The 27,875-nt window shown below is 47.2% G+C and overlaps 1 protein-coding gene across 2 annotated transcripts; it reads right to left on the bottom strand.

Annotated features, from left to right (window-relative positions):
• Positions 1 to 754: 754 nt before the first annotated feature.
• lgr4 (leucine-rich repeat containing G protein-coupled receptor 4) lies at positions 755 to 26,165 on the bottom strand. 2 transcript variants are annotated; one of them, XM_062471212.1, is made up of 19 exons: positions 25,803 to 26,165; positions 25,394 to 25,695; positions 16,371 to 16,442; positions 12,686 to 12,757; positions 11,712 to 11,783; positions 10,730 to 10,945; positions 9,935 to 10,006; positions 8,959 to 9,027; positions 7,801 to 7,872; positions 7,442 to 7,513; positions 7,222 to 7,290; positions 7,023 to 7,094; positions 6,848 to 6,913; positions 6,610 to 6,681; positions 6,418 to 6,489; positions 6,156 to 6,281; positions 5,705 to 5,790; positions 5,519 to 5,572; positions 755 to 4,056 (listed from the first exon to the last, which is right to left on the bottom strand). In XM_062471212.1, exons 2-19 carry the CDS (start codon positions 25,579 to 25,581, stop codon positions 2,681 to 2,683), a joined length of 2,898 nt encoding a protein of 965 aa, XP_062327196.1. In that variant the 5' UTR covers positions 25,582 to 25,695; positions 25,803 to 26,165; the 3' UTR covers positions 755 to 2,680. The 2 variants fall into 2 exon arrangements, with proteins under 2 accessions (XP_062327196.1, XP_062327197.1); XM_062471213.1 differs by having other exon boundaries at positions 25,394 to 25,692.
• Between the last annotated feature and the right edge of the window lie 1,710 nt (positions 26,166 to 27,875).

Raw genomic sequence — 27,875 nt, 5'->3', positions numbered from 1 at the left:
GCAGGCTGGTATTAATGTAACAAAGCCCAGCTAAGGCCAGGAAGGATGCAGGTATGTGTTTAACGTGTGCAGAGCAGGGAGAGGGGTGGTCATGCTTGGAATAGCCTGAATGTCCCATTAGTCACAATGTGTGTCTGGGAGGGGAATTGATCTGTGTAAGAGAGGGTTCCTGGGTGACTTATTGTCCCCAAGGATGGCAAGCCAGCAACTGGCCGTCATCTGCTAACCTAACATACTCAGTGGCACGTACTGCCACACTGAGGGTGTCAGGTCAGCATGTATGCTTAATACAATAAATATAAGAATGAATGTGCCCATCTGCACCATTGCGTGCCATATCTCAAATATAATGTGCTGCCTGTTTTTGAAACTGAAACCAGCACCTATATACACAGTGAAGAACCTCAGATGTCCTGACTGTCCTTACCTCCAGTCAGGGGGCTATTTTCCACCACGGGCCCAGTCAGAGCTCTCCTCACCTCAGCCTGGGGAGTCAGCACACATGGCAAGCTGGACCCTGGGCTGGGGGTCATTTATAGACCTGAAGGTATTCAAAAGGACGAAGGAGCAGAATGTGATCCTTGAGACAGAACATTATACCACACACACACTCACACACACACTAACAGTCCAGACAAGGCCTCTATCAGGGCAAAGGTGTGTTCTGATTCTCTGCTGCCTGTTTGTTTTCTGCACGGTGAAAGTGTGTGTGGAGGTGTAATTCCAATTCAAATAAAAGTGTCACGAACAGAACTGATTTGAAAGCAACTTTTTAGTTTATATATTTTGGTTTAGAAAACAAATCACAGTATACAGTACATCAATTCCTCCCACAATTTGCATTTAACTAAAAGCGTGACATAAATTCAGTGACAATGTACAACCAGAAGTATTTAAAGCCTACCTCTCAAACAGAACTAGGACAGACGGTCTAAAGCACTGCCTGTAGCCATTACAGAGGAGGAGGTAGCTTTCGTGATTACACAACGCATCCCATTTGTGATTATTGGTTTTCTACAGCATCAAAAAATAATTTACAAACTCAAACACAAAACACAGAGATTTGGAATTTTCACAAACAAAAAACGGACACAAAATGAGAAATAAAAATTACATTTGGTTGGTGTTATAACTACACACCCAGTCATACCGGTCACAACTCCATACCATTACATGAATGAAACTCACAGGCATGAATCTACTGTATCATTTCACAAGTCAATTTTATGTATTATAAGGACATGTGAGCAAATAGTTGACGGGGAGTCACGGTTTCCCTACATTCCTGAGTGAGCATGAACATGAAGTACACTTGTGAATACAGGCCCTCTCAGCACCCACACCTCCCTCAGAAACCCCTCTGCTGTACCACACAGGCTCATCCATAAACTCCTGACGACTAAATATGAAAAATATTATCTTTAAAACCGTATTCAGGGTCATGAGAACGCACATTCGTATAATGTAGATTAACTTTGGCAAAATAGCTTTGCTTTCAGAGAAGCACCCACACGGTTCATGTCTACCGTAAAAAAATAAACCCCTTTTTATTTTATCTACCATTACTACAATACAATCTGTCTAACAACTTTCCTGTGTGTAGGATTTAACATTCACCACTAGGGGCGCTCCAGTCTGTGGGTGCCTGGGATAAGCATTGTGTTCTACTTTCAGGGCCAACTTTCCGGCATTAAATCACCATTACCCACATTTATAATTTGTCTCAACAAACAACAATAAACTATACCAATGGCAGCTAGATAAACTACTGCAGCTATAACTCTTATATCTGCTCTTCCAATATGGCTTCCAAGTCTGATCACTTTCAGCAAGGAAACATTTCTGATTCTCCTATTTTGCATTTATGTCAGTATCTGGCAACCATAAGGAAAATGCATGCTTAGTAAGTGTGTAGTTTAAGAGTGTAGATTTAATCAGGGTCACATTCAAGGTCAACTGGGTAAGTTGAAATGAAGACATTCTATTCCATGCAGTATTCCCGTGAAGGATGTGGTACATTCACACTGAAAACAATCAACAACACTAGAATGAGGACGATTACATTTGCTACATGTACATACAAAACTATATTAACAGAGATTATGGCTAGGCTTTAAAATCGACCGATCATGAAAAAACAAAACAAAAAAAGCTTATCTTTATATATCGATCTATTGCATCCTTGTAGAAGCTACAAGGAGAGACAGGAAGTCCCCAGCCAGATACTATTGACCTCGGGTGACATTTATATCTGACCCAGGAATAGGCACTGATGGCATGAGTTCCTCTTTAGATAACAGGGTGACAGTCTGTCTGTTTGTCTTTTGTCAGAAACACACACACACACACAAAAGGTTTACAGGAACTGGTTCAACCTCCTTTAGGGCAGACCAAGTCCTGGCCCAACGTCTTCCATCTTCATGCACTCCGAGTCATGGTAACATTCCCTTTTTGTGATTGGTTGAGTCTCTGTTCCCACACCGATGTGATTGGTTGAGCCTCTGCACACACAGTGATGTCAAAGAAGTGCTTCCTGAATGATCTGAGTCTGTATGCAATGTTTTACTGTGTCACAAAGTGTTTCTACTCGCTAAGGCGTTGAACAAAATCGGTTGGTAGAAATGCATGCACACGTACACACGCACACTTTCACACACACATTCCACACACTCTTCCGCCATCAGTCTTTCACGCGAGGTATGTTGTACGAGTAGTGGACGAGGGGCAGGCCTCTGCTCTGACAGAAGCACGCTCGTCCACAGGCCTGCACCTGGTCCGAGCTGTCCGACACAAACGAGTCCCCCTCGTCCGCGTACTCGGACTGGGCCGAGGGCGTGCCGCTGTCCGCCCAGTAGCCCTCCGCCCGCTGGCACGGCCCCGCACCGGCCGGAAGGGTGGGGCAGCTGTGGGACTTCACCAAGTGTCTGCAGACTGAGGAAGAGGAGGATGAGGCCCGGGCGTGGAGCGCGGCAGCCTCACACTGCTCACACCCCCTCGCCTCCCCGCACAGCTGGGAGTACGCCCCACAGTCATAGCCGGCAGAGTCTCCGCCCCCCACGCCCTGACCACAACCACCACCCTGCCCTGGCCCCGCCTTCACACCCCTGGCCACTCCCGCCCGGCCCCGCAGCCTCTGCCAGTCCTCCCTGAAGGTGGGGCTAAAGAACACGTACAGGACCGGGTTCAGGCAGGCGGGCAGGGGGAAGAAGATCAGCGTGACAGACTTGGCGATCTCAGGACCTCCTGCGGTACCGGAGGCGGCCAGCAGGGGTGCGAAGGAGAAGGCGGCGACAGGACAGAAGAAGATGCAGTTGGTGAAGATGAGCCAGGCGACGTGGCGCAGTGCCCCGCTCTGCTCGGGGGCGGCCAGCTCCGTGCGCCCCAGGCGGCAATACAGCCGCGTGTACACGCCCGCTGTCAACAGGTAGGCCAGCGCGTTGAGCAGCACCAGGGCCACCGTGACCCCCAGGGCCGGGCCCTCGCCCCCGGAGAAGGGCAGGCAGAGAGGGGAGGCCGAGGGCTGGCTGGAGCTGATCAGAGGCAGGCAGGCCGCAGCTGCAGCCAGGACCCCCAGTAGGCCCGCGGCCAGGCTGATGCGCCTCTCTGCCCCCCTGCTCCTGCGCGGTGAGGCTGACACCGCCGCCGTCTTCCCCAGTAGTGGCCAGACCGCCACGCTGCGCTCCACCGCTGCCAGAGGCAGCAGCAGGACAGCCCACTCCGAGGAGAAGACCGCCAGGACTCCCGTGACCCGACAGCCCACGCCCGTCTCCCACCACACCCCGAACTGGGAGAAGGAGCCCCAGGTGGCTACGTCCAGCACGCTCAGCACCCCCACGTAGATGCCGGTCAGCAGGTTGGCCAGGGCCAGCAGGCCCATCAGCAGCCTGGCTGGGGGCAGGGAGGCTGGGGACGAGGAGCCCGAAGGCAGGGCCCGCTGGCTGGAGAAGGTAGCAGCCAGAACCAGGCTGTTGCAGACCAGGGAAACCAGGCAGATGAACCAGACTGTCAGGCGGATCATCCAGCTACCCAGGAGATGTTCACACGGCTTGAAGGCTCCTGGAGAGAGGGATGGAGGGAGGGAGGAGGAAAGAAATGAGAAGATAGATGGAGGGAAGGCAGTAGAATACGGGAGAATTTGTTTTCCAAACAAATAGCTACTAATAATAACAATAGTAACACTAATATTAGCTGTGTAGAGTAAGTAAGTAAGTAAGACTTTATTTATATAGCACATTTCATACAAGAATTGTAGCTCAAGGTGCTTTACATAAAATCAATAAAAACAATAGTGGAAAAAAAGTGATAAAAGTAATAATTAAAATAGCAAATCTATAAAAACAATAATATAACTAATAAAAGTAGTAAAACCCTTCTGAGATAAAATTACTTCAATGCTTCGGTAAAAAGGTAGGTTTTAAGCTGTCTTTTAAAAATGTGTAGCGTGTTTGCTTCCCTAATATTTATGGGTCATTTGTTCCATAGTTTTGGGGCGTAATTGACAAAGGCCGAATCACCAATCTTCTTATGACTGCTTCTGGTTACCTCTAATAGGCCTGCATTTGATGATCGCAGAGTTCTAGCTGGTGTGTAGTTTATAAGAGAGTTAGCAATGTAGCTAGGTCCTTGTCCGTGTAGAGCTTTGTATGTGAGGAAAAGGACCTTAAAGTCAATTCTGAAGGTAACAGGGAGCCAGTGTAAAGTAGCTAGGACAGGACTAATGTGTTTTCTCCTTTTAGTTTTGGTTAATAATCTAGCTGCAGAATTTTGAATGAGCTGTAGTCTTTCAGTGGTTTTTTTGGGAAGACCAGTGAAAAGTGTGTTACAGTAGTCCAGCCGGCTGGATATAAAAGCATGAATTAACTTCTCTGGTTTATGAATGGTCGTACCTTTGCTATATTCCTCAGGTGAAAGAAAGCTGTTTTGGTCTCTTTATTAGATGCTTACTAGATTCTTAGTAAGCATCTCTCTTTTGGATTTGGGGCCACATAGTAGGACTTCGGTTTTGTCTTCATTTAATTTAAGAAAGTTATCATTCATCCATTTGTTTATTGCCAACAGGCAGTTGGTAATGGAATTGATGGCCGTTGCATCGTTGGGTTCAGTGGATATATATAGGTGTGTCATCCGCATATCTATGGAAATTTATGTTATGTTCTCTGATTATGTTGCCGAGTGGTAACATATAAAGAGAAAAAAGTAATGGACCTAAGCAGCTTCCTTGAGCAACCCCGTAGCAGTTATCATGTTTCTTGGACCTATGGTCACCTAAACTAACATAAAACTTCCTTCCTGTGATATATGATTTAATCCAGTTCAATACACTATCCGTGAACCCAATAAGATTTTCCAGTCTATTGATTAGGATGTTGTGATCAATGGTATCAAATGCTGCACTGAGATCTAACAGGATAAGGATAGAGACTTTATTTGCATCAGAGTTTAGTCTGAGGTCGCAAATTATTTTGGTGAGAGCAGTGTAGAGGATGCAGACAGAAAACAAACATGTTGACAGAGCTACCTGGTGAGGGAGAGCAGTGCATAACCATGGAGATTCTCTCCACCACTTCTCCACCTGCAACACACAAGGAAACAATGCCCACTTCCTGTTTACCCTCAAAATCACCTCATGTCAATGAAAAATATATATACGATAATTATTTCTTCTTTTTTTTTTTTTTTGCAGTGAGGTTGTGAGTTCTCTCACCTGCAGCGGCCTCCGGAGGAGGACTCACGATGGAGTCACAGCCCACGAAGGCGCAGCACTGGTAGGCGTACGGCACAGAGATGGACCTGGGGGTCACAGAGGAAACACTGATGAAGTCTGGCTGGAGATCAGTCTGACCCACATCTCCCAGCAGCTTCACCTTTACCACATGTCAGACTTTACTGTACCAGACAGTACTGTAGCTGTGTCTCAGTGTGAATGAAAGACCAGCAGTGTGAATGTGATCCTGCTGCAAGGTTAGAACTTGTTAACCAAGACATCTCTTCATTCCATTCCAAACTATGTGCCTAGGCCTTAGGCCTTAGCCACTGGCAGACGGGCAAGAGAAGGGGTGGTAGGGAGATGGTGCGTGTGTGTGTTGTTTCTGGATGAATTCCGAGGCGATGTGTGTGTGTGTAAGCATCAAGGCGTGTCCTCCTGGGATACTGACCTGAGTCTGGGCAGGCTTTTTGCCGTCAGAATGCTCTTCATCTCCAGGTTCCCTGTCAGTTTGAGCTGGTTCACACCCGTCAGACCAGCGGTGGGCAGGCTGGTCAGAGAGTTCAAACTCAGGTCCCTGCAACACAGCACACACACACCGCAGGCTCCCGTCACACGTCTACATACTAGCACGAGCGTCTCACACGCATGTGCACCGCTACATGGCGATGTGAGGGACCTGGTGTGAGGTGGAGGTAAGAGCGTCTACTCACAGGTTGGTCAGAGAGGTGAGGGAGAGGAAGGCATGCCTATGGATGCTTCGGATCTCGTTCCTACTCAGGTCTCTGTGGGAGACAAGATTTAGCCGCACGGTTAGACTGTGCATGTGCCGTGTGTGTGCATGTGTGCATGTCGGGTATGTATAGGTTTTTTTTCTGTGTGGCGGTGAAGGGAGGTTAACTCACAACAAGCGCAGGGCAGAGAGACCCTGGAATGTGTGTCTGTCGATCTGCAGGATATGGTTGTGCTGCAGGCTTCTAGAGACAGGACACGCACACAGGAGGAGAGAACAGAACATGTGGGTGATGAGGGAGCATACACACATCAGAGATCGGGCGAATGGGTGAACGGCTTGGATTCCTTTTGAGTATTAAAATGTGGACATGCAGTAGGTGAGTGTGTGTGTGAGATGTGTCGACTCACATCTCCTGCAGCTGGACGCAGCCCTGGAGGGATGGAAGCTCCTCGATCTGGTTGTAGGACAGGTCTCTGCAGGAGGCAGAGGGAGGAGGCAGAGGGAGGAGGCAGACGGAGTGGAGTCAGTTACGTCTCACAGTGCCAGGTGTGGTGCATTATGAGGTGTCTCATGGCCACTCACAGAGTTCTGAGGAGCTTCAGGTCATCACACAGGTCAGCAGGAACCACAGCGATGTTCGTACCAGTCAGGGTGCTGGAAACAACATGCAGATATAAAGACTATTACCACGGTCACGACATCCTCTCCCAGCGTGACAGACACACAGAACACTACCACAGACGGGGGTTTCCTGTCCTCTGGGGGGGGGGGGTTTACTCACAGGCTCTCCAGGTGGTTGGTTCCTGTGAGGACTGGGAACTCCTGCACCTGACTGGCTCCTCTGAGCATCCTGCAACACAGCAGGTCCAAGAACACACTCACATCAGGTACATCAGAGCTAAGCCAGTGGGTCAGTAGGTTTAAGAGATCTACATCATCTCAAAATGTGTTCATGACCTGGAAGCTGACCAGGTCAGGGCTGGGGGGGGAGAGGAACTTACAGGGAGTGCAGGTCTGAGAGGTTCTGGAAGGCCGAGGCCCCCACGGAGGAGAGAGGGTTGTCGTACAGGTGGCTGGAGGAGGGGACAGGGGAGAAGAGAGAGGAGGAGAGGACAGTGTGTCAGGACTCATCCACTATGCAAGAATGGCACCATCTTCTGGACATGTATACCCAAAGGCACACTGATATACAGTACAGTTCCAACTTGCAATGCCATCATTAAGAGTGCGAGAGAGTAAGATAGGGAGAAAGAAAAACAGAAAGGTAGCAAAAGTGTGTGTCCATTTAAGTTCAACTTTGTTCTAAATGTGGGTTGGAGGTATAACAGGTCATAGTGTGGGTACAGGCATTACACCTTACATGGTTCTGAGAAGAGGGTTGTTATGGAAGGCTCCTTCAGGTATGGCAGCTATATTGTTGCTGTGGAAACCGCTGGAGAAAGGGAACAGACCCAGGACATGGTTAGTACTTCTCACCCCTCTGCAACAGGCCTTAGAGTGAGGGTAGGTGGTTTAGTATCAGGCTTGCCCTTTGATAAGGTGACAGGCTGCTCCCAGTACTGTGCTTGTGGTCTCTAGTATGGGCCAGAATGACTCAGCTACTGCCACAGCCCTCCTGTAGATGGCATCTGTTGATTTGCTAATTGAGCTTGTTGATGGACGATTTTCTGACTAACTATTATGTTTGACGTTCTATGCCTATGCCACAGCAGCATTCACCTCTCTAATGAAAGAAACAGGCTATCAAGAGTCGACAGGATCATCAGAAAGATCACATACATGGTACACATCAAGCCACATCTAGTAAAGAAATACTGATGTTCTGTGAAGATTTTTTTTCTTTTCTTTTTTTTTACATGAATACTACATGGATGTGACCTCAGTTCAAAGGCCGTGTGAAAAGTGTCTCGCGAGTGGCTCTAGCGCTCCCAGTCAGCACTTTGACTAAGTAGAGACAGAGAGATGAGAAACCTGACTTTTTCATCTAACAAAGGGTTTGGAGCTGTCAGGGTGTCCTCCTGAGTGAACCCTGCGCGTCTCCTCGCCTCGTCGCTGACAGACGAGAGGGGAGGAGAACAAAAGAGGACTAGAAAGGAAAACAGATAGAGTGGTCTGTGTGCTCTGATGCTCCATCCATCCAGACACCCTCATCAATCCCTCAGCTACCTCACACACACACACACACACACACACACACACACACACACACACACACACACACACACACTGGCGTTAGTATCTCCCTTTTCTACCCAAAACACAGCCTGACACTATCATACTGCAGAGGGCACCTAAAGTCCCTTCTGTCTTCACTGTATTAGACAATCAGTTAATACAGGGCTCCAACCACACTACCACTTTGAATTAAAGTGGCATTAGGAAAGCATAACAAATGGAAGGGAATAGTATGATGATGAAAGCAGTCATTAAGGAGTGCACTTTTCTTTAATTCGCTTAGTGTGTGTGCGTGTGTGTGCGTGCGTGTGTGGGGGGGGGGGGGAGGGGCCGCCATACTCACAGTTCTTTTAGCTTGGGCAGGGTCTGGATGGCTTTGGGGAATACCTTGATGTTGTTGAAGTTCAGATCCCTGGAGAATGACAGGGAAAGAGGAGATCATTGGCTGTAGATGTATATTACACACCTCACTACCACGCCAAAACGATGCAAACACACAACATTACAATATCACCATCTGTTTGTTCAAACCTTATGAAGCCCTCTTAAGAGTACATCACTACATATATCATTGTCATAACAGACAGATAACATAGCTCAAAGCATTGATATTAACAGTTGTTTTTATTCCGCTATTACCCCTGGGCCAGTGGGCAGCTGCTAATGAAAGACCAGGCTGCCTCTGATGCCTGGTGTGTCACAGTGCTGCCTCTAATGCCTGGTGTGTCACAGTGCTGCCTCTAATGCCTGGTGTGTCACAGTGCTGCCTCTAATGCCTGGTGTGTCACAGTGCTGCCTCTAATGCCTGGTGTGTCACAGTGCTGCCTCTAATGCCTGGTGTGTCACAGTGCTGCCTCTAATGCCTGGTGTGTCACAGTGCTGCCTCTAATGCCTGGTGTGTCACAGTGCTGCCTCTAATGCCTGGTGTGTCACAGTGCTGCCTCTAATGCCTGGTGTGTCACAGTGCTGCCTCTAAGTCCTGGTGTGTCACAGTGCTGCCTCTAAGTCCTGGTGTGTCGCAGTGCTGCCTCTAAGTCCTGGTGTGTCGCAGTGCTGCCTGGAGACGGTGGCCAGCAGGGTCATCATGGACTCTGCTCCATTTATCCTGGAGCAATTACAACAGGAAGTGGACACACTGACGTCCAGGCAGGGAGGTGGGGGGTGGGGGGGCTCACAGATGTACGCACGCATCCACTCTCACATGCAATGGGAGAGAAAAAGCTAGTGAGAGAGAGAGGGAGAGAGTGTGAGAGAGAGGGAGTGTGAGAGTGGGGATAGGGGGGAGCAGTACAGAGCTGCATGCTTCACTGTGAACTTACAGGGTCTCCAGGTTCTCCAGCCCAGTGAAGCAGTTCTCTCCAATCTCAACAATCCTGTTGTTGTGAAGATGCCTGAAAAACAACAACAAGGCATCCTTCATCCTCTCTACTTTCACAAAGCTGCTATGTATGAGACAAGACATCTTAGGCTTGAGATGTTTCCGAGCAGAAGAATACACGCACACGGACACACATACACACACACTATAAAACCAACTTTTCCATACACCGCATGGCGTCCGATACACTGTGAATGAACAACACAGCACTTCCACATCCCCCAGGCTCCCTGTCTGACAGTAAAACTCCTTCAATCTCTTCCCAAGGTAAGGCCGGGGTCCTGTGGAGCCATCAGGGGGAGCACAGAGCTGTGATCACTAAATCAGCTGTCAGCGTGAGCTCAGCTCTCGTCTACTCAGGTCTGTCTACGCCTGATGGATTCACAGTCTCTTCTTCCTGTTTATTCTCACTGCCCCCCGGGGACACAGGTTTGTCCGATTTTCCTGCAAATGAGGCCCGCGGGCACTGCCATTCGCCTGTGTGTGTGTGTGTGTGTGTGTGTGTGTGTGTGTGCGTGTTCCAGAGTAAGTGACGTATGTTGATCTACTTAGCTGATAACTCATCTGGTAAGAGACAGAGAGGAGCAGGGTGGGTTGTCTCGGTCAGATACTAGCATAGCTGTGGTCGGCCCCACAGTTGACCAAGAACCCTGATGGTGCAGCTCCTGGTGTGTTTATCTGAACACGTGATTCAGAGCCAGTGGAAGGAGACAGTGGGAGGGCAGCCTGTACTCACAGCACCACCAGGCTACTGAGGTTGGCGAAGGCGTGGTCTGGGATGACGGGGATGCGGTTGAGGGCGAGGGTCAGAGCCTGGAGGTTGGCCTGGTGCCTCAGAGAGTCGACGGGGACCTCCGTGAGGTTGTTGTCGTCCAACCAGAGGTGGCGCAGCTGCTGCAGGCCCTCGAAGCTGTCCTCGGGAACCACGGTGATGTGGTTGGCGTCCAGACGCCTGCGGACGGAAGGAGGGAAGAGTGAAAGATTAAGTTGAGGAACGAGATCAGGGACTTTCCATGATCAATACTGTATCAGCAATTTATGACACACAGCAGCTCTATTTGTTCTAGAAAAGCATACTTCTCCTGGTGCTGGAGCACCTCTAACACTGCACCTGTGTCTTAAAGCATAAACCACCACTACCCAACTCTAACTCAATCCTGACTTGCTAGTCTACTGTGTTTTCAGATCCTCCTCTTCATTCCACAAACTCGAACCAAGTTTCCCCTTGTCGTGCTCTCACTCCACCTCTATCTCTACTTCTCTCTCTCCCTCGACATTCCCTAGGAGTCTGTGTTGGAAGCAGCAAGGCCTGTTGATTGACATCTTGTTCTCAGAGGTTTCAGACAAACCCTGCTCTGCCAAAATGCATTACTTCAGCTTCAGACCTTAACCCCCTCGGAGGGAAAAAAAAGACATCTGTAGAAAAAAGGGAGAGAGAGGAGAGAATCAGAGAGAGAGAGAGAATCAGAGAGAGATAATCAGAGAGAGAGAGAGAGAGAGAGAGAGAGAGAGAGAGAGAGAGAAACATGGAAAGAAAAAAAATAGAGGGATCTGTGAGGTGATAATGGAGAACTGGTTTTCCAGAGAATCTCTGCTGCTCCACCTTCCAGATGGATCCTGACCTGCTCACAGAAGGGGGGCCAGGTCCTACTGTAGACCCAGACAGTCAGAGAAAGACACTCAGAGACAGAAAAGGAGACGTGGGGGTTGGTACTCACAGAGACTGGAGGGCGTGGAGGTTCTTCAGAGCTGCACTGGGAACGGTCCTCAGCTGGTTGTTCTGTAACATGCTGAGGAATGGAGAACACATGAGGAACCTGATCACATTCACATCTACTGGTGCAGTAGCTCTGGTCTCCATGGTGTTACTGGTCTCCATGGTGTTACTGGTATCTATGGTGTTACTGGTATCTATGGTGTTACTGGTATCTATGGTGTTACTGGTATCTATGGTGTTACTGGTCTCCATGGTGTTACTGGTCTTCCATGGTGTTACTGGTCTCCATGGTATTACAGGAGGACAGGCAGACATCCAAGTGTGTACAGTAGTAGAACAGGGATCTACAGGCTGCAGTATGAGGTGGAGATGAGCCTCTGAATATTCAAGGTATTAGAAAAATAGGAATAGGAGCAGTTTGTGTGTGTATGTGTATGCCCAGTGACAATGTCAAAAATCAGTCAATGTGTGAATCCTACAGTCTGCACTCAAGTGCAAATCGATAGTTGATCTCCCTTCCTCTATCAGCTCTACTGGGCCCTGGGCCCTTCAGATTCCTGACTGCTACACCACCACTTCCTGTGTGCTACAGCACCACACACAACATAAACGCTCACACTCTCAGGAAAGAGCTGGTCTGTCTCACCTGCTCTCCTGAGTCCCTGACACTGATTTACTACACTCTGATTTACTACACTCTGATTTACGACAGTGAAGAAATACTGGTTCTGAACTGGTAAACAATTATAGTTTTACAGTGACAGTTGAAGAACGGTATGAAGTATACAGTAGGAGGTGTGTGTGTGTTCATGAATGTGTGGTTGTGTGTTAGAGTGGGTTGTGGCCCAGGTAGGCCAACAGGACTTTGGACTCTTTGCTCAATGCAAAGGCAGAAAGGGCATGGCCTTATATGCATGTGTCTGTGTGTGTGTCTCTGTGTGTGTGTATGTGTCATGCAATGAAAACTTAACTTACAGGACTTTAAGCTGGTGGAGTCCAGACAGAGCTTCAGGGTGGATGAAGGAGAGATCATTTCCTGCCAGCCGTCTGAGATAGAAAGAGAAAAAAAGAAACAGCACAAGAGAGAGATTATAAATCACATTGAGAAATGTTAAAAAATGGTCAATCACGATTGGCTGATAGATGTTGAGTGTGGTTCATCATTGGGTCAAATATTCTAAATATCAGTGAGCATTAGAAGAGCACCCCTAAACTGGAGGAGGCCAGTGGTATCAGGCCCAGCGTGACACCCAGGGACGTGTAAGTGAGATGGCCTGTTGTCACTTCATATGACACCCAGGACATGTTACGACTGGCTCCCCCCCCCAATCCTGTTTACCCCCTTCTCAAACAACCCATACTCCCCCCCCCCCCCCCCCCCCCCCCCGGGGCCCATCCTCTCCACCTCCCTCCCAGGAAAGCTGCTGGCACAAGCAGTGTGAGTGCTACTTCCACCAGCACTATTTTTGAAGAGAGTTCGGCAGTATGTGGTGACTGCGATAGGAGGTTGTAGCATCTACTTAGTTTGAATGCACGAGTCAGCCTGACTGCAAGTTTGACCTGAATGTAAATTTAAAATAACTGGTGTGAATGAGGACAACGTGAGAGAGAGAGAGAGAGAGAGAGAGAGAGAGAGAGAGAGACAGACAGAGGGGAGGGGACTGTGTCTGTACAGCGACTGTGTCTGTGTGTGTTCAATAGACGTGTGTGAGTGAGAAGAGATTAGGTAAGAGACAGATACAGAGAAAAAGAGAGACACGAGAGAGAGAGAGAGAGAGAGAGAGAGAGAGAGAGAGAGAGAGAGAGAGAGAGAGAGAGAGAGTGGTGGCTGGGCTGGGCTGGAGACATAGCTGGACTCCATATCAGGTCTAGAAAGATTAGCAGGTGATTTATCACCATGTAACTGGAGTCCAGAAGCCAAGCTGTCACAGTCAGCCCAGGCCCAACCACCCCCCCACCCCCCACCCCACCTCAGAACCCAGAGCTGCAGGGTGTCAGCCTGAAAGCCAGAAGGTGTTTGAGGAATGATCCACGCTACCTCGGACTGGTACAACCCCCCCCCCCCACCCCCCCCCCCATCTCATCATAGAACAGCCAATGTCTACAACCAACCTCATGCACAGAAACCCTTTGCTTCATACTTGGCCATAAACCCTGACCTGGTTTAGTCCTGCTGAGGCCCAGGATCTCCTCAGGAGGTAAAAGCCTTCCAGAACATTCTAACCTAAATACAGGCACTGTTAAGACCATGCAAAGTATGGATGTGGGGGGGTGAAGTCAGCTTAAACCTTTCCAATAAGTATAAATAATCCTGTTTCCAGTGCTTGAGAAGGCTGTACCCAATTGAACACAGCCAGAAGTTACTTGTGTTACAGAAGAAAAGTGTTAAAAGGCAGGAACAGCATCCTACAACATGCTGCAAGCTAAAGCCCAACCATCGAAGACTGTGATCACACACTGTTTACACGATATATAGCTGTTGTGGTTGACCATAATTGTTAAATTAGGATTTGAAACCCTATATGGCTGTCGGAGAGAGAAACGCTCTCACTCACTCCTTATCTCTCTCTCCTTTGACTTGACTTGGCCCCCAGTCAAACCAACAGTGATTGCCTCCCAGCCGTAGTTTCATCCTACAAGGACAGTATGTTTTTCCAGCCAACCCTCCAAATCCACCACACATTCAGTCACCTCTGGTTATGTTGTGGTTGACAATTTGTCTGTATCGAATAATGATATAAATAATGCGAATCGACAAACTAGCTTTGAATATTGCCAGTATTTTTACTTAACCCGCTAAAAGTCCTGGAACCTCAAAGCAGAGGGCCCAGTCTATGACCTCACCGTACCACACACAAACCCGGCAACAAATTGTCTAGGACATCCTTCATGTCAGTGAAGTCCCAGTCCGCCCACTCCCTTTCTCTCAACACGCGCAGAACCCCCCCCCCCCCCCTACCCCCCAAGGCTATGCTGAGAGGAAGAATGTGCTTAGCCTTGTTGAGGAAAGACTCAATCCTTCTCCTCTCTACAAACACCCCCTAAGACATGCTACTACACCCTCTGGCCGAGTAGAGGCCCTCGCCTTCAGGGAACAGGAACAGGAAGGAGGCTGTTTATTTGTTTATTGCCGGTATATATATTTATATTATATACACACACATTCATACACACACATCTACATACACATATTAACTATATATAGTTAATATAGTGTATAAAAATTACAGATGAGTGTATAAAACACAACGAGTTTGAGAGAAATGATCCACATGTAGGAGTGTCAATTCCATTGACTGACAGACGCAGTGGCAGATCGTCGACCTAAAATGAACATGCACTGACAACTGTAGCATGCGCACCAACGTTTCTACAGGTGTCATGGGAGCAGGAGAGAGCGAGACCTACAGGCATGGGGATACCTTGAACACCAAAACATAATTAGTAAGAAAAGTGGAGAGGTTACATGACTGAAAACTCTCTTCCTCCCTCTCCATATCTCCCCCCTTCCCTTCCCCCGGGCAGCAGTGTAGTGACACTGGGAGAGTCCTAGCAGGCCTGCAGACACAGAGCAGCCTTCTGAAGATCCATCAGCCCGATCCACCTGAGGCCCTGTTCCACTCAGAGGTTAAACAAACACATCAGTGAACCCAGGGCACCTGTCAGTCACAGGTGTTCCGGAACGCCGTAACAGACCCTGAATATTCTGTTGGTTCTAGAACATTCAGAGACCAGCTTCACAGCAGGGTCTGGGCAAACACAAATTGAAAATACTACCAAATACCTGATTACTTAACGTTCACACAGTGGAATAAAAACAATGGAACTCTAAGGTACATTTAACACCACTCACTGAACTTCCTGTTCTTGCTCCAGGTGTGCTTCCCAGTCTACACTACACATGACAGGCCTGTCTAGGAGGGCCCCTGTGTCAGGGGAAAGGTAACATGGAGCAGTAAGAGTGTAGCTAGACTGCGTTTTTTAGCCCCAGTTGTCATGGAAACCATTGTTTTGCCTCCTTCCTTCCTGCCCTGCGCATTCCTCTGCACAATGCGATGAAAAGTAAATTGCCCCTTCGACAAAGCAGACCGAGTAGTGTTTGTAAAGGACTAAGGAAAGCTAAGACTGGTCTGGATGAAAGATGCACGCACTGCTTCCAAAAAAAAAGAAAAAAAACACAAACCGCCACAAAGAGCTTTCAACCCTGGGAGCCCGACGTGTTCACTGCTGGTCATTCTGAATTCTCAGGGTATGTTACCTGATATCAGCTAGACAGATCTTATCTACCAGCTGAGCCAGACAGAGGGGATATTTAAAGAGTAAAGAAATGACAAACACACAGGCAGATTAGATAGGGATGCTGAATGGAGCCTTCAGGGATGTGATATTGCCACCCGGCTTAATTCCTAAAAAAAACATTTCCAACGGGGAACGTATCGTGAACACATGTGGAAAACACGCAGCGTGTCAAACATGACCGCTTCGTTGATAAGTGTTCTTTATGCGGCTGTCAGCAGCTCACTGCTGTGAGACAAGTGGAGCTGAGAAAGCCACTCGACTGGTAAACGCAGCATTATACAGTAGACCTGCTGTAGCGCAGGGCAACACGGTAAAGCGCTCTCTTATGACGGCATGGGGAAACAGATGGATGTACACTCACAGCTCCTCCAGGTAGGGCAGGCTTCTGAAGACAAAGGCTGGTAGTTCTGTGATGTTGTTCATGCTGATGTCTCTGCAGAAGAGGAAACACAGGATGAGATGAAGGATGACACTCTGGACATCAGTCATTAGATGAGAAATGGTTCAATAAAATCGAACCCAACCATGCTGATATCGTTTGCGTGCTGTAGCCTCATAACCGCATTAAGCACAAACTCATTCATGGTGATTTGATTACATAAACACTGTTTTGAATTCCAGGTGAGGGACTATAGGCTAAAGATGAAGTATTACATAAAACCAACAGGTATTTTAGCAGCAACTATGGCATTTAACATAGGGATCGTTTATGGCAGAAGGGAGATACAGGGCTCCAGACTAACTTGTTGCCTTGGTTGCACTGGTGCGCCTAACTTTTTTATTTAGGTGCACCAGCACAAAATTTAGGTGCACCCAAATTTTTCCTTGCGTCGCCACAATTTCAAGGTCACCTTTTTATCACGCTCCATATACATTCATATATATTATGTAAATGATCTTAAACAAGAATAAGGTGTAGGTAAATATTTTTTTATTTGAAGCACAATAATACTGTATATATATAAAAACAAATCTTTTAAGTGCTTCACTGAGCTACCAAACTAAAACATTTTAAGCAAAATAAAACATTTCAAAATAGAAAGTGCTACAGTTTAAAAGTGCTTCCCTGAACTGAGACCTAACATTTCATGGCTCAAAGTCTTATAGCGGGTCCCACCTTGCTGTCGCATGCCCTTCAGATGGCCAACACCTGTAATTTGGCCTTTTGCCCTATGGCCTTGGCTAAATCATCTTGCCACACTCTTCCTAGCATCAAAATCCTAGCTCCATGGGTTAGCTCCATGGCCCAGCTTCGTAACTGAGGGGTCCGCAATTCATTTTTACAAGGGGCCACATGAGAAACCTGAAATGTGTTGGAGGGCCTCATCAATTCGCTCACTATTCATTTTCTCCCATTGTAAAAAGCAGTAAAGTATATATTTTGATTAGCTGCTACTGGTTATCAGAAGAATAAGGATATTCTGTAAATATTTATATAAATATTTTAGATTTTGGTGTAGGTCAAATAGGAAAGATTATAGAAGTAATAAACAGTATAAACAACAACAAGTGTTTCATTTTATTTGTAACCAGTTAATCTTCACAAACACTGAAAAGTTGTTTTGCAGTATGTTAAAGATGTGGAATTGATCAACTTTATACAAAAAGCAATACGTTTTTTCAGTTCATTTTGTTCTGTGAGAGAAATCCACTGGGCTTGAACAAGTGCATCGAAATCTGTCTGAATGTCTGAGGTGGATATGCGAAGGACAGCTGACAGGTAATGATCAGGGTCTGCAGTTCAACTAGCAAACCATCAGCCCGCGCCCACTGAATCAGTCAAGTTCTTATTATGTCCGCGTTAGTTTTTTTTCTTCACAGTTTTCACTTTGACCTCAGTAAACAGATACTTAGAAGTCCATGTCTTGTTAAAAGTTAATCAGTGGCAAAGTTTTTCATTTTCGAGGGCTAACCAACAGCTAACTCTCCTGTCGGTGAGGTTGCGCAAGCGCACATATGTAAATCGCCTGATCACTGTAGTCTTTCAGGACTACATATTTACTACCGTTTAACACATTTCTTTATTTTAAATTTTTGATTTACCTCACGTGGGCCGGATTGAGACAGCCTGTGGCCGGTTATGGCCCGCGGGCCGTACAATGCCCAGGTCTGCTAAACTGACTCTCTGGTGCTGAGGTCGTAATTTCAATCACACAGCACGGAGCTACAGGAATATCTGGACCACAGCCAATCAGAGGCAAAGACCCGCCCCATCTCTGTCTCTGATTGGTTTAGACCACGATATTCTCCAACCATGAGTGTCAGTTCCGTCTTAGGATAACAAACGTTTCGTTTGTGGAGAGACAGCGGATGCGAGGAGGTTAGGTGCACCGGTGCGACCTAGGAAAACATTTAGTCGCACCCGTACACATTTTGGTCGCATTGGTCGCACTCTAGAGCCCTGTCAGATATTGTTAGGGTCACTGATTAGCCATTCTGATATTAGTCCATACTATCATAAAGTGAGAGAAGGACACCATCCTATGTAAGCAAATCCTATAATGTGATTCTCAATAAGTATACCCCTTTATTAGGACTGAAGACGTAATACCTAAACCTTTGTCTGAAGAAAAGTTTCTGAAAACAGCCCGATTCTCGACAGAATCTCCCATGGAGACAACCAAAGACCTCTTTATGGGTATTTTTTCTTTTTTTCTTCTTCTTTGTAGGAGCTAGGCCCAGGGGATTCTGCCACTCGCTCTCTCTGAGCCCCAGGAAACACCGACATGTAGCAGCATGACAGGTATGCACACATAGGAGACCAGCGGACTAATATGGGACTCCAGATATGAAGTACAGAAAGAGATTAACAAGGTGCTAATGAGAAATGTTCCAACACAACAGCACCAACAATATCATGACTTCACATCCAAATGCCCTTTTTAGTGAACTAAAACGATGTATCAAAAGACACACATTTGCAACTAAAGAATACTGGAATATTAAATACTGGAATGAAAGCAAAAAAAATAATATTGTAGATAACTATTGTCTACTATTGTAGATAACTATTATTGTATAACTGAGCTGGTTTGCCTTCATTAAAGAGGACAGGGATAAAACAACATCAGCAGAAAAGGCTCTGACACCAGTTAAATCCATCCACTGTCAGGTCCTCAGAGAGGAGCTACAACTCAACAGAGACAAGCTTTTAACTGGCCGGCCATCTTGATTAAGAATCCATTCACAAGCTTCAAAGTGGAGCCCGTAGACACCAGATGTGGAGATGGAGCACAACAGGGCTGAAAAAACATCCTGGGTCCCTTAATGAGGCGAAACTCCCTCCTAAACAGAGAAGTCATCTTGGATTTCACTGCCAGACCTCTGAAGTGTGTGCATGTGTGTGTGTGCGCGCGCATGTGGCTCTTAAGACCCTCAGAGGATCATTTTGCTCTGCTCCTGCTTGGTCACTACACATAGCAGACACGCACTTATACCCCTCCCCCCACACACACACGGAACATATACGGATCATACACGCAGGGAACACATCCATCCATCCACAACGGTAGGTCCCCAATATAAGCCCTCTGCTATCTCCCTTTACCATCAGGCTTATTCAATTACCTTATAGCTCTCTTAACAATGGTGCAAGACTCCTTGATCCAGCTTCCCCCCCCCTCCCCCTCTTTCTTTATCTCTCTGCCAGCTCCCCTGGTGAGGCTTAGCAGACTGCCGGTGTGGGGATGTCACCGTTGGTGGTCCCATGGATACATTGAGACGTGTTGACAGTACCCTCACATGTCCACCCGCACCATGGAGCACCTTTCACAGGCTGTTGGCTGTAGGCTGAGAGCGAGGGCTAGGGGAAGGGCTAGGGGAAGGGCTAGGGGAAGGGCTAGGGGGACGGCTGGGGGCGCTCAGGAGACACGATGTGGAGAGACAGAGGAGACCAGGGAGAGATACCAGGGAGAGACTGTGTGGACAGAGAGGGGAAGACCAAGGGAGGACAAGTTGGACACCAGAAGGAGACCAGGGGGAAAAGGATGTGTCTGTTCAGCAGTTTAACTCATTAAGACCATTCCTGCATGTCAACCACTGTTCTGAGGGACCCTTTCAAACGCAAAAGTATTACTGCAGAATCCCTTTTCTGCGTCCTTGTTTGACCAAATAAAACACTGTATCGATTCCTCTGACCCTAAAAGAAACCTTTCCTGAAACTCTTTCCCAACTATGTATGGAGAATGTATCAAAATGACATTAGTTTACTGCTAAACACTATTCACTGGAGGGAGAGAAAACAAGCACCAGGAAGAGGCTTCCATCAAGTCTCGACAGAGCCCTTCTTCAGACTCTTCTGGAGTAAAGTCTGCCAGTCCTGAGCTGATCTCAATCCTTGCTCTGCTACGACAGGCTGGCTGAAACCGCAAGGCACCAACACAACTGAAATGAAACATGAGCAGTTCCCCACAACAAAACACTTACCACAGTTCATTTATTTTAGAACAATCAGTACCCGTGTGTCCTCGGCAACATGATCAACTATGTATCAATTGTAATTAAATGCCTCTCCTCAGGCAACAAACTTGAAAAGTAAGACAACCCAGTCTAAGTGTGTGGTATTACAGGGAGCCATGCTATCTGTAAAGTGGCTCTCTGGAGGGCCTTGGTTGGTTAGGGTTAGGAACCTGGTTAGAATCTCAGCCAGGGTTAACGTTCCCTCCCAATTATACAGGCTGCTGCCGTTAGTCCACAGACCAGATGAGGTCCTGACCAAAGCCACAGCACAGCCACAGGGGCATACATTAGAGAGGAGTGTGTGGAACGTGCATGTGTGTGTGGTATGTGTGTGGGTGGGTAGGACACTGGCACCACAGTCAGGAGGGAGAGGAAACTAGCGTGCCAGGAACAGCAAGAACAGCCAGGATTGACAGGATGACGGGGCCAGATAAGGCTGGTGGAGGCAAAGAACCCGAGGTGTAGCTGACTGGGACTCCCTCCTCTGTGGAGATCTGAGGGCGATGAAGAACGGGCACTGAGGCAGGTGTGAAAACAGCCAGATCTCATGCACGTATAGTCTGACATCTTCTTTCAGGGACTGATAAAACAAAGTCCATAATGTCTCCCTTTCTTGACCAGTCCTCTGGTCAGACTCATTATTGACAGGAATCCTGTCATTTGTGTTTAGGTGTGACCCATTAATGAGTCACCAGGAGTATGACTAACAGGACTGCTGTTCAGGAGGGGGTCTCTGGTGCTGTATATCAACCCCCCCCCACCCCCCCCCGGACTGTTGTTTCTTATTGACTAGTGAGGTGACAAAGGTGAGGACAGGAGAGAGGTGGGTCTGGCTGAGACCACTGGAAAGGAACAGGCACACAGACAGCTGGCTGGCTGGTAGCTGGATGAGTGCTGGCTGGCTGGCTGGCTGGGTGGGTGGGTAGCTGGGTGTATGCTGGCAGGCTGGGTGTGTGGTGGCTGGCTGGCTGGCTGGGTGTGTGCTGGCTGGGTGGCTGGGTGTGTGCTGGCTGGGTGGCTGGGTGTGTGCTGGCTGGCTGGCTGGGTGTGTGCTGGGTGACTGGCTGGCTGGCTGGGTTGTTGTTGTGTGTGGGTGCTCTGCTCTGTGAGTACACAGGGGGTGAAGTATTTACCACTTGGGTAATAGGGCCATCTGACCCACATAGCTGGAGCGCAAACAACCGTCCTGGTCAGCTAGCACGTCTGTATCAAAATAGTAGAAGAGTGAGAGGACGCTAATATGACAGTTAGGGTGAAAGTGAACAACTTTGTACCTATGTTTACTGTCAGTTTCATTCATTGCAAAGTCTGTCTGTTTATAACATACAAAGCCAAATACAGGGAGAAAGACAGAAGAGAGGGAGAAAGAAAGAGAAAGAGAGAGAACAGTGTGTGAGAGAGAAAGAGAGGGAAAGAGAAAGGGAGAAAGAGGTAGGCTAAACATTCTCCCATCCAGCAGTCATCCTGTTTGTGAGCGGGAACTGACTGGCTCCTTTCACCTCTACTGACCACGAACAAAAGTGTCATTCAGCATAAGATGGATAGAGGGCACCAATGGTAAGTATGCTAGCTAGACCACTGGAGTGAAAGACCATTAGCCCCCCCCTCCTCCCTTTTCTGTGCCCCCTCCCTTCGCCTGTGGCTACCCTTCCAAGTCCCAACTTGTGCTTGTTCACGCTATGAAAGGACTTCAATTGAGATGTGGGCCACACTCTCACACCCCCTCCTGTGCACGCAGACGCGAGGGCGTGCACATGCCACCAGTGTGCACACTCCTGGCTCTGGGGAGGCTCCGTCTTTTGTCACTCATCATATCCTGAGTGCAGACACCAGGCAGAGCCATAGCTACATTAAAGGACTGGGGCGGGGGGGGGGGGGGGGGCAGGAGGACAGGGGGGGGGGGGGGGGGGGGGGTCTAGTGTGCTGCTGCGTCGAGAGGCCCCTTTTCCTCTTCCAGGCCCCCAGCTTCTCTGTCCTCACCTGTTTCCCTCAGGCACGCCTGCTTCCATTTCAGCTGCCAGGAATGACTTCATGGACACACACCAACAGGCAGCCCCCGCAATCACACAAACCCAACATCCCTCCACACTCCCCCCCCCCCCCCCGGCCACAATAGTCCCCCCCCCCCCCCCCCCCTTTGCCCCAGGACCAATGCATGGGGCTAACACAGCACATCAGGCACTGTCAAAACAAGAAGGACAAGCCTTCTCCATTTCCTACGTGCAGCATAGCAGCATATCTTGAGCAACAAAAAACAAAAAATCCCATGCTGGACGTTGGGCTGCTAGACTTCAACAGTATACATCAGAAAATCCACAACTACAATCAACTACAATCCTACTTCTCATTGCTCTTCATCCATCCAAGATTCCCGCCCGTCCCTCTCTCCACCCCTGTGCTTGTGTTGCTGCGGTCATGGCAAGCAGGTAGTGGTGGAGGGAGAGGAGTGGTTGGAGTAAGTACTCAAACAAAGCCAACCTTTTGCAGTGCCCTGCAGTGTTCCTGTAAGGCAGCTGTCTGGAACGGAGCTGCTTCTGTCGTTATCCACAAGCGTGTCTGTGTGTGTCCATCTCCTTGTTCCTCTCCATCAGTCCAGTCCTTAACACTAACCTCATAGGTATGTCAGACCGCTCTTTCAGGAAACATTCTATAGAGGTTGGTGTGTGAATATCTATCCTGTCCATACCCTATCCCCTCTCCTTCTGAAGCAGCCTGACAGGAGAGAGGCTCCACAGCTGCTGTGTGTCTCGTTAATCCAGGGTGATCCCTAACCCGGCCGATGATCTCCATACAAAGGACCCGGGGAGAGGAGGGGGACAGCAAGAGTTCAGGAGACAGAGGGAAGAAAAGAACCTCCACAGTAACAGAAAGAATATGAGAGAGAGACAAGGAGAGAGAGAGAGAGAGAGAGAGAGAGAGAGAGAGAGAGAGAGAGAGAGAGAGAGAGAGAGAGAGAGAGAGAGAGAGAGAGAATCAGAGAGAGAATGTGAAAGGCTGGCTCTCTAAGAGCGTGAACTGGATTTGTCACATAGTTATGAGCTGAAAAGCGGTCATTAAGCAGTATTGATGGCCTTGCACAGAGAGAAAGACCGAAGGCTTCACACATTCTATTGTAACAACATGGCACAATGTGTTGACTCAAGGCACTGCTTGATAACTGGTGCACTACATTACCAACTTTAAGAAAACAGGCTTTAGAACAACAAAATGACAATGGTGTGGTTGAAACACAATATTTAAATAATATAGCCTATATTATTAATTAACTGACAGATGTATTGGTACTGGTTAGGACGGAGAATTACTGAGGATATGTTTTTACTTGGACATGTTTGAAAGAATTGGAATTAATGTAGTGTGAATTCTCAAATGTAATAAAGCGAAACATCCTTTGAGTACCAAACCAATGATCCAGAACTGAAGGTTTTAGCATGTGTTTTGTTTGTTGTTCTAACAAAAAGATCCATAACACCACTGTGGAGTTCTGTCTGTTTTCTCCCAGTCCCATCATGCTCGCATTATCCGCTCCTGGTTATCAGACTATTCTAGACTACAAAGAAAATTCTAGAATACTGCCATGTTCTGGAACTGAAACACTGACAGATCAAAACAAATACAATCCCAGTCATTCTGAGGGTGTATTTGTAATCAAATAAAGGGGTGTGAAAAATACTTTTGTATTTTCATTATAGATATGAAGTACATGTCAGATTGATCCTGTCAAGGTCACGTTTGCTTCCTGTTCAGCACATTGGCTCCGTCCAACAAGCAGTGCACAACACACAGGCCCTCTCACACAGTAGGAGGGACTACCTAGCTGATGATTGACTAGCACATTGTGAAACAGTTAAGGCCACATAACGAGGGATGGATTAGTTTCACTTCACTGTAGGCCCATGGAGTAATAATCAACTAGTGTGCTCACCCTCCTCCTCTCTCACAAACATGGCAGGCTTTACATACCATGTTACAAAGACCTGAAGAGATTTTCAACCGAGTACGCACTTGTTTATTTTTGTGTTAACAAACACTTCTTACTTCAGTTCCACGTGTGGGGTTAAATTGGAAACATCCTTTAGGATGAGGGCATTTTCCCATAGCTATTATTTAGACCTGCTGCCTGGGAGTGCCACTAGGGTCCTACCGACGTCTATAAATGTATCCTTTATGCATGACAGCTGGTGGAAGTTTTGCTCATAACATCCCCTTTCATTGTTTAATGATGCTCACTATTTTCCAAGTTGCGTGTAGTGCTACTCATCCCACTATAATTGTTGCAAACAACCTCTGTTAGATAAACTAAAAATGTAATAAAGACAGGTCCTTGGCCTCCCTTGGGGACATGTTGGAGCACAGCTCTGCATGCTGTGGGAGCGCGTGCGGTTGTGTTTGTGGTTGAGCCCAGACCTGCTTTTCCAAGGCAGGGAAAGTTAAGGGTTTGGGTGCTTGTGGTCTCACCAGGCATCTTCCCAGACAAGGATGATGCAAGGATGAGAGGGGTGATGTCCAAAATCAAACCATAAGCATCATGTGAATGATAGTAACATATGACACAATGATCAGACACAGGCAGACCTTTAGAATAATGATACGTTATCGTATCAACAATGGTAAACTAGAAGAACAAGCATGGCAACCATCAGAAGACTACATGTTTCTGTATTTGTTTTGCTGCATCGGCAAGATAAAGTATTAGGCCTACTAAGAGTTATTTAAAAGTCAGACTCCAACACAATGGATACTATAAGGCTAAAATGTTTCCATTCATCATTAGTAGGCTATTCGTGCAAAATACACAAGAGTAGCCAACCTTGTCTGTTTTTCTGACAAGAATTGTTCATGGACCTAACTATTTTAAACGGAAAGGCAAAGAGGCAACATTTTTAAACGCCAAGACCGTGTGAATGTTAGTGACATTTTACTTACAGGTAGTATGTGAAGGCGCTGAGACCAGCAGGGACTGTGGTCAGACCCTTCCCAGAGCAATCTGCACCTCCGTCCTCGTCGCAGCTGCATGAGGGCGAACAAACTGCCGGAGTGGACTGTCCTTGACCAGCGGCACCATCATGTTGTAAACACAGCCACAAGAATATCCAAACGGCAAAAGGACGCATTTTCAAGTTCGCTTCAGACTGGGCAACAAAGGCCTTTCTGGTAATCTATTCCTGTTCGTCGACTTTTCATGTGGCACAGTGTAGCAGTCTGTTTTTCGTATAGGTAGCCTCCTACTAACACAAGGAACAAAATTGTTAATGCTTTGGATCAGGCACACCTAAAAATGTCCGTTCCGTTCACCTCTTTGTCAAACGTGGGACATATTATTTGAGCGGTTTACCTTTGCGGGTTAATATTCCTACTTGTGTGGCGTGATCACTACCCTATCGCTGGTCCCATGAAAATAAAGTCGGCTACCCTTGCACCCCATATGAGAAATCGTCACCTACGCTTTTTCCGTTTTCGTTGTCCCATTAAATAAACAGAACAGGCGTAGGCTATTTCGTGCTTCCTTTAGAATGACCACTCAAGAATGAATTTGAAATAAAAAACATAACATGTCGCATTTTTATATTGTTTTCCCTCTCCTGATTTGTTTCCTGTAGAAAAACACAGTCAGCTTTCAGCCATTCCTCACGTTTCCTTCCTTTGCTCCCCCGCCACCACCAGCCCGCTTTACTTGCTCGCTGTGTAAGCACCCTACCGGACAACCTTCCGTATGATGCGATTCATAGGGTAGGCCTGCTACAACCATGCATATTAACTTGACAACGTCACTTTTACAAGTAGCCTACCCTAAGCGCAGCGACTGTAGCTTCAAAAACTTGAAATGGGCAAACAGTTAGGCCTACTTTATTGCTCTTTAAATGCTCTCGCAGTTTTTATTAATGTAGGCCTAGTAGCCAGCATTTTATACACAAAGTTACCAGTTAGGCTTACACAGGGGGCAGATGGCGGGGGGATATGTGCCCCCCTAGTTCGTGACCCCGATCCCTCCCCGTGCACACACACACATACTTTTGAGAAGAAAAATAAAACTGTTGATGAGCTGTAGTTCCTTCCCAACACCAAACACACATTTCCAGACATCCCAAGTCTCCCGGAAGTTCCGAGAGTCTCCCGCATTTCAATAGCGGCTCCCTGACGCCCGCAAATGCTATACAATCTCCCGGGGGGGGGGGGGGGGGGGTACATTATGCATCAGTATTACGTCCCGGGGGAGGGGGGGGGGTGTTGGGGGGGTAGCCATCTCCCTGAAATGATTCTCTGCAGGTTGGGATGTCTGCATTTCCTGCTGTCTCCCATTCACCCCATGTGCTATACATTTAGCACTTTTGAGTGTATGTAGGCTACTGCTATTAATTGTATATCACAATAACTCATACACTGATTTTAGTTTCTAAAACATTTCATTTTAAACATCTTTATTAAAAACATATCTTCCTGGGTTACCTTTGTGCAAATGTCCCTTCTGACTGTTGGTGTTCCTGTTTAAGGGGTCCTAAACCAGCTGGTTTTGAGCTGCTGAGATGTAATCACAAACAATACCCTTATGATCGCATGGTCAGGTCAGGTGACATTAAAAAGCTGTATTAGTATATCAGTAGACCACCAGCACAAATGGCTAAATTAAGCCAACAAAATACAATCACAATTTTTCATATAGCAAACAATGTACTTAAATTCACATACTAAAGACAACTTATCATGGCCTGATGTTTTCAGACAATTTCTGGTGACAATGAGACAGGCCAAAGCCTATCTTAACAATTGTTGATTCATTTATGGCTTCCTAAAAAGTCAGAGTCCCATTATTACTTTTAGTGTTAAACCATTAGCTGAAAGTATGTGAAATGCCTCATGAAGCATAGTTGTATAAACTTGAAGGACAACACATCCACAAACACTTCACATACACACACACACACACACACACACACACACACACACACACACACACACACTAAGAACACATCCACCTACACACAAACACACACACTGCAGTCAGTGATCCATACTACAATATAAATATTTTTATGACTCAAGCAAAACTATGTGCATGCATAGGCCTATCCCTTTTGCAAAGATTAGTCTAAATCAAGATCAGAATTTTTTTATATAGACATGCTGGAGGACACTCAAAAACAGATTTAGGAGTTTAGTTTCCCTAAACTCCTAAATGGGAGGATGATGTTTACTAATGTATTTGCACTTTGTCCTTAGTTAATTGTTTAAAGGTGCATTATTGGTGGTGGGGGGGGGGGGGTCTAGAGCTATTTGAGCTATAGACATGGGTAACTAAACCCCTATGGTTGACACTCAGGCATGGCTAAACGCATCAATGCAGGTCATGATTCCAACGAATCTTTGCAAAAGTGAGTGGTATTATTATTTGCTGGCTCTGACTTCAACA

Source organism: Osmerus eperlanus, chromosome 10 (assembly GCF_963692335.1).
Source record: "Osmerus eperlanus chromosome 10, fOsmEpe2.1, whole genome shotgun sequence".
In the NCBI taxonomy this organism is placed as follows: Eukaryota; Metazoa; Chordata; class Actinopteri; order Osmeriformes; family Osmeridae; genus Osmerus; species Osmerus eperlanus.
The sequence above is the reverse complement of the archived record's forward strand: the minus strand, read 5'-3'. Positions and strand labels throughout refer to the sequence as shown.

What these genes read in the sequence shown, in the direction of transcription:
- lgr4 (XM_062471212.1), bottom strand. Translation starts at nt 25,581, where the DNA reads ATGCGTCCTTTTGCCGTTTGGATATTCTTGTGGCTGTGTTTACAACAT. An exon ending in AGCGCCTTCACATACTACCT is followed by an intron (nt 16,443 to 25,393) that starts GTAAGTAAAATG and finishes CCTCTTCTGCAG; the next exon opens with AGACATCAGCATGAACAACA. An exon ending in CTCAGTAGCCTGGTGGTGCT is followed by an intron (nt 10,007 to 10,729) that starts GTGAGTACAGGC and finishes GTTGTTTTTCAG; the next exon opens with GCATCTTCACAACAACAGGA.